General features: G+C 44.2%; 1 protein-coding gene across 1 annotated transcript; it reads right to left on the reverse strand.

Annotated features, from left to right (window-relative positions):
* Window positions 1-435: 435 nt before the first annotated feature.
* LOC142774181 (beta-galactosidase-1-like protein) lies at window positions 436-6,449 on the reverse strand. The gene is made up of 2 exons (XM_075874573.1): window positions 5,509-6,449; window positions 436-1,020 (listed from the first exon to the last, which is right to left on the reverse strand). The coding sequence occupies exons 1-2, from the start codon at window positions 6,409-6,411 to the stop codon at window positions 580-582; spliced, it is 1,344 nt and encodes a 447-aa protein (XP_075730688.1). The 5' UTR covers window positions 6,412-6,449; the 3' UTR covers window positions 436-579.

Genomic DNA, 6,449 nt, shown 5'->3' on the forward strand with positions numbered 1-6,449 from the left:
CATTCCAATTATTCCTCGTATTTCTTTAACGTTCGTACGGAAACACATGGTTATTATATTGGGAATATACTGAAAACACTCGGATTTTGTAAAGAAATAAAGAAACATGCAGAATAATCGGAATGGTGTATGCAATGCTACAGTACGGAGCTGGGAAGTTTAGACACATATATATATATACCACTTGACCCCTCGATCACCTAAGTGGTAAAAAGGACTACAACCACACCCATTCTCTCTTCTTCACTAAAACGAACGTGTTTTAGAGGTAACTTCATGGATCAGTCATGTGGCATGACAAGGCGTGAAAAAAAAATTACACGTTTATTGAGTAGACTGAACGTGTTCGTGAACAAAGTTGGATGATGATGCGTAATAACAATGAAATTCCAGTTTGCAAAAGGCGTTCGCACACCGTCGATTGATACAGTGAAATATATCGATGACCGGAGCCCTTGTCGGTGGTCTTCTGGGGACCTGTTAGCCCGACCTTTGGCGTTCGTTTCGTAAAGACTGAACTCCAACGAAATAAACACTCGGTAATTTCAAGTATTGCTTGTTGCCTTTCTGGTCTTCCCGCTAAGGGTGAGGCTGTCCCGCAATAGCGTTGAGGTAAGGCCTATCAACAAAGCTAACACCTCGGTCAGGGTGATTAGTGCGAAGCCCTTCCAATTCGAACAAGATGAGCCTGTTTTCCTCCGGATAAGGCTTGATGTAGACTCCGGGAACGTACAGCCTTACCTGCGGCCCGACTGCCGGCCAGTAACGCCCCAGGTTGAAGCCGTTAATAAACGCTACACCTTTCGTGTAGTTTGACGGGTCGAGGAACGTGTCCAGCGGCTTCTGTCCCTTGGGCAACGTGAACCAACCGTAGTAGAAGTGTGGTATCTTGCCCTGGCTATTTCTGGGCGTCCGCATGAGCTGGAAGAGTTCGTTAATGTCTCTCTTCTGTGTCAGAGGCAGGGCCTCGATGATCCAGTCAGTCAGGGTGATGCCGTCCACAGTCACGTTCCTAATTCCCTGGGTAAAAGAGCACGTTCTTACAGTCGGTCACTACTTAAGAAACGTGGCTTCCCCCTATATATAAGAATCGCAATAATACAAAGATGAAACGTGTCCTTGCAGGAGTAATTCAGCGTTTATTGTGCGTTGTTTCAGCAAGAACAACATATTGCCAAGTCTTGTTAAGGACGGCAAACAGCTTGAAACAGCGTGACATGCTATGGATATTCGTTTTCATATATATATATATATATATATATATATATATATATATATATATATATATATATATATATATATATATATATATATATATATATATATATATATATATATATATATATATATATCATCATCATCAGCCTGACTACGTCCACTGCAGGACAAAGGCCTCTCCCATGTTCCGCCAGTTAACCCGGTCCTGTGCTTGCTGCTTCCAATTTATACCCGCAAACTTCTTAATCTCATCTGCCCACCTAACCTTCTGTCTCCCCCTAACCCGCTTCCCTTCTCTGGGAATCCAGTCAGTTACCCTTAATGACCAGCGGTTATCCTGTCTACGCGCTACATGCCCTGCCCATGTCCATTTCTTCTTCTTGATTTCAGCTATGATATCCTTAACCCCCGTTTGTTCCCTAATCCACTCTGCTCTCTTCTTGTCTCTTAAGGTTACACCTACCATTTTTCTTTCCATTGCTCGCTGCGTCGTCCTCAATTTAAGCTGAACCCTCTTTGTAAGTCTCCAGGTTTCTGCTCCGTAGCTAAGTACCGGCAAGATACAGCTGTTATATACCTTCCTCTTGAGGGATAGTGGCAATCTACCTGTCATAATTTGAGAGTGCTTGCCGAATGTGCTCCACCCCATTCTTATTCTCCTAGTTACTTCAATCTCGTGGTTCGGCTCTGCGGTTATTACCTGCCCTAAGTAGACATAGTCTTTCACAACTTCAAGTGCACTATTACCTATCTCGAAGTGCTGCTCTTTGCCGAGGTTGTTGTACATTACTTTCGTTTTCTGTAGATTAATTTTAAGACCCACTTTTCTGCTCTCCTTGTCTAGCTCCGTAATCATGAGTTGCAATTCGTCCCCCGAGTTACTCAGCAATGCAATGTCATCGGCGAAGCGCAGGTTACTAAGGTATTCTCCATTGACTCTTATCCCTAACTGTTCCCATTCTAGGCTTCTGAAAACCTCCTGTAAGCACGCGGTAAACAGCATTGGGGAAATTGTGTCCCCCTGCCTTACACCCTTCTTGATTGGTATTCTGTTGCTTTCTCTATGAAGCACTATGGTAGCAGTTGATCCCCTGTAGATTTCTTCCAGAATGTTTATATATACTTCATCTACGCCCTGATTCCGCAGTGTTTGCATGACGGCTGATATTTCTACTGAATCAAACGCCTTCTCGTAATCTATGAAGGCTATGTATAGTGGTTGATTATACTCTGAGCATTTCTCTATTACCTGATTGATAGTATGAATGTGGTCAATTGTTGAGTAGCCTGTTCGAAATCCTGCTTGTTCCTTTGGTTGATTGAATTCTAATGTTTTCTTTACTCTGTTAGCAATTACCTTTGTAAATAGCTTGTATACTACAGAGAGCAAGCTGATCGGCCTGTAATTCTTCAAGTCCTTGTCATCTCCTTTCTTATGTATTAAGATGATGTTAGCGTTCTTCCAAGACTCTGGTACTCTTCCCGCCAGGAGACACCTCGTAAACAGGGTGGCTAGTTTTTCTAACACAATCTGTCCTCCATCTTTCAGCAGATCTGATGTTACCTGATCCTCACCAGCAGCTTTGCCCCTTTGCATGCTCTCCAAAGCTTTTCTGACTTCTTCTATCATTACTGGTGGGGTGTAATCTGGGTTACTGTTAGTTCTTATAGTATTAAGGTCGTGGTTGTCTCGGCTACTGTACAGATCCCTGTAAAACTCCTCCGCTATCTTAACTATCCTATCCATATTGGTAGTTATTTTGCCTTCTTTGTCCCTTAGTGCATACATCCGACTTTTGCCTATCCCAAGTTTCCTCTTCAATGCTTTGACACTTCCACCGTTTTTCAGAGCGTGTTCAATTCTCTCCATGTTATACCTTCTTACATCGCATACTTTACGTCTATTAATCAACTTCGAAAGCTCTGCCAGTTCTATTTTGTCTGTTGTACTTGACACTTTCATGATTTGACGCTTCTTAATTAGGTTCTTCGTTTCCTGTGAAAGCTTGCCAGTGTCCTGTCTAACTACCCTGCCTCCAACTTCTACTGCACACTCCATAATGATACTCGTCAGATTATCATTCATTGTATCTACGCTAAGGTTGGTTTCCTCACTGAGAGCCGAGTACCTGTTCTGCAGTGACACTCTGAATTCCTGTGCTTTCCCTCTCAGTGCTAGCTGATTGATTGGCTTCTTGCGTATCAAGTTCTGTCGTTCCTTCTTCAAGTCTAGGCGAATTCGAGACCGTACCATTCTATGGTCACTGCATCGTACCTTGCCAATCACTTCCACATCCTGCACGATTCCAGGGTGTGCACTCATTATAAAGTCTATTTCGTTCTTATTTTCGCCATTAGGGCTCCTCCATGTCCACTTGCGGTTTTCTCGTTTTCGGTAGAAGGTATTCAAAATCCGTAAATTATTGCGTTCTGCGAATTCTACTAGTAGCTCTCCTCTGGCGTTTCTAGTACCGATGCCATAATCTCCTACCATAATCTCCTATCAATATATATATATATATATATATATATATATATTGATATGTGGGGTTTAACGTCCCAAACCCACCATATGATTATGAGAGACGCTGTAGTGCAGGGCTCCGGAAATTTAGACTTCCTGGGGTTCTTTAACGTGCTCCCAAATCTGAGCACACGGGCCTGCAACATTTCCGCCTTCATCAGAAATGCAGCTGCCGCAGCCAGGATTCGAACCCGCGACCTGCGGGTCAGCAGCCCAGCCGAGTACCCTAGCCACTAGGCCTCCGCGATATATATATATATATATATATATATATATATATATATATATATATATATATATATATATATATATATATATATATATATATATATATATATATATATATATATATATATATATATATATATATATATATATATATATATATATATATATATATATATATATCAACACGGATATGGATATTCGTATGAATATCCTTGTATATATGGATATTCATATGAATGTCTATATGTATATTCATTTCCACGTGATTATCCATATCTGTATGGATATGGAAATACGGAAATTTATATCCATATTGATATCAACATCATATGCACATTGTGATCACTAAACAAGTTTGTATATACTGCACGCACGTGTTACGTCTTTGCATAACCGAGTGCTGTTCGCGTTGGTTAATGATAAGGTGACGTCATTCCCTTCGTGGATACGGTGGGATTTTTTCTGGCATATATGTTGCACTTTGTGGCTTATATATGCCTACATACTTATAAATCAATCACGAAAAGCTGTCGAGAGTGCCCATATAATTCATATCCTAATAATATTCTCAAGGTCCCTTATGCCTTCGCTTATGAGAAGTCGAAGGCCGTAGTCGTATGATTTTTCTTCTCAATCGATGCACTAATGGTACCCCTGCTCTCTTCCGACAGTTTTCTACACCTAATGAGGTTTCTTAATATTTCAAGGATTGGAGGCTTCACATGCTTTGTGCACCTTACTTGGTTTTGGTCGGCCCGCAATTAACCAAGCGATGATGCAATGCGCGGAGGAGGGGGGGGGGCGTCGTCTTGCGTTGTCATCAAGTTTTCAGAAAGTTTTGTGATCTGTGACGCTATGACAACTTCATAACGTTATATTCTTTTTTTTCTATCATTTGTTGAAGCCGACGCAGCTGATGCTGCCGACGCTGCAGACGCTGACATTTCGATTTCGCGTTTCGGATCCGTATGTCGTTTCGGTGGTGTGGTCGGTAAGCAGTGTGAATGACGTGGAATGTCGGCGGCTCAAGAGTTCCGCTTGCTTTGGACCGAGAATTCGCAGGTGCGCACGAGCCTTAAGGTTTGTCGCCTCAATAACATACGCAACTGCGATGCCCATGTACTTCATCTGTGTAAAAGAGTCGGGGCTTGTTGTTTCCGTTGTCCCCGTAAGCGTGTTTTCCCCCTGATGTGAACACTACAGATATCAGTAATCAATGTTTCATCTTCTCTGATTAATCTATCACACTTACCGGAACAACGAGTGAGAATATTCGATTAAACATGCCAATCAGTTGAAGCTGTCGAATTAAGAGCTGTGACACAAACACGTTTGTATGAGTATATGCGCTTCTTGGAATTCGCGGGAAATGGTTAGCGTCACAAAAACGAGTGAGTGCTGCTGGTCTGGGCCTCTATGTAACAATCCCGCGGTTGCGAGAGCAAAGGCTAAGGGTGGAACCAAAGGCATAGTTGGCTAGATAAGTCAAGCATACATTTGACTCGTCATGACCGGGTATACAAGACCTACTCACTCACCTTCGGATCGCGATTCTTGGGACCGAAGTCTTCGCGGCCCATGTTCTCCACCAGGATGGACAGGCTGTCGCCCCGCATGAGCATCACGTCGCAATCGGTTTTGGCTGGCAGGCTTGTGGTGTCGAATATGCGCATGAAGTAGCGTTTGTCACGCACGTGCAGCTGCGCCATGTCGCGGAGACCGTGAAGCGCCATTGAGTACCGGCCATCCGGGGCGGCCTTGAACAAAGTGTGGTACCAAAGAAACCCGAAGTCCTGGCCGAACTCTTCGAAGGTCAACGGATACTCGGACCTTTTTTGCTTCAGCCAGCATTTACGACTGAAGTGTATCATTACGTCCGTCAGGGACCTGCTGTGCGGCATGCGAATGGCGTCTATCTTCAACTTGGGCCTGGGCTTACGAAGCTCCCCGGATTTGAGCGGAATGTACTTGCCGATTGATTTGCGTAGTGTGAAGTAGTAGGCCTTCGGGTCGCCGTCTTCTCCCATGGGCGCGTCGTAGTCGTAGCTCGTTACCAACGGCGATTCTGAGCTGGTGGCAGCCTTGAAGCCGAAGCTCGTGCCTCCGTGGAACATGTAGAAAATAACGTTGGCCCCCTGTTCCATCATCTTCTCGAAGGTGGCGATGACCCAGGGTGGATAGGCCGGATTGTCGTCCCAGCCCCAGTAGTTCATCCAACCGGTGTAGTACTCACTCACTACGATGGGAGCCCCCGGCTTGACCTGTGCTTGGCGAATGACGTCAAAGTCTCTGCTTACGTTGCTCTTGGGGTCGAGGTTGCCGGCCACCAAGATTTCTCGCACCTTGTCACAATTGTATCGTTCCATAGATGGTGCGTTGGCGCGGAACATGACTACGTCCGTGCCTAAAAGCGCCCGCTGGAGGGACAATACAGCATCCATGTATAAGGGGTCGCAGTTACCTTCGAGATGGCCGTACT

This window comes from Rhipicephalus microplus, chromosome 10 (assembly GCF_043290135.1).
Source record: "Rhipicephalus microplus isolate Deutch F79 chromosome 10, USDA_Rmic, whole genome shotgun sequence".
NCBI lineage: Eukaryota > Metazoa > Arthropoda > Arachnida > Ixodida > Ixodidae > Rhipicephalus > Rhipicephalus microplus.

Coding starts and splice junctions, on each gene's coding strand:
- LOC142774181 (XM_075874573.1), bottom strand. CDS start 6,411: ATGGATGCTGTATTGTCCCTCCAGCGGGCGCTTTTAGGCACGGACGTA. Junction 1,021..5,508: donor CCAAGAATCGCGATCCGAAG/GTGAGTGAGTAG, acceptor TCTTTTACCCAG/GGAATTAGGAACGTGACTGT.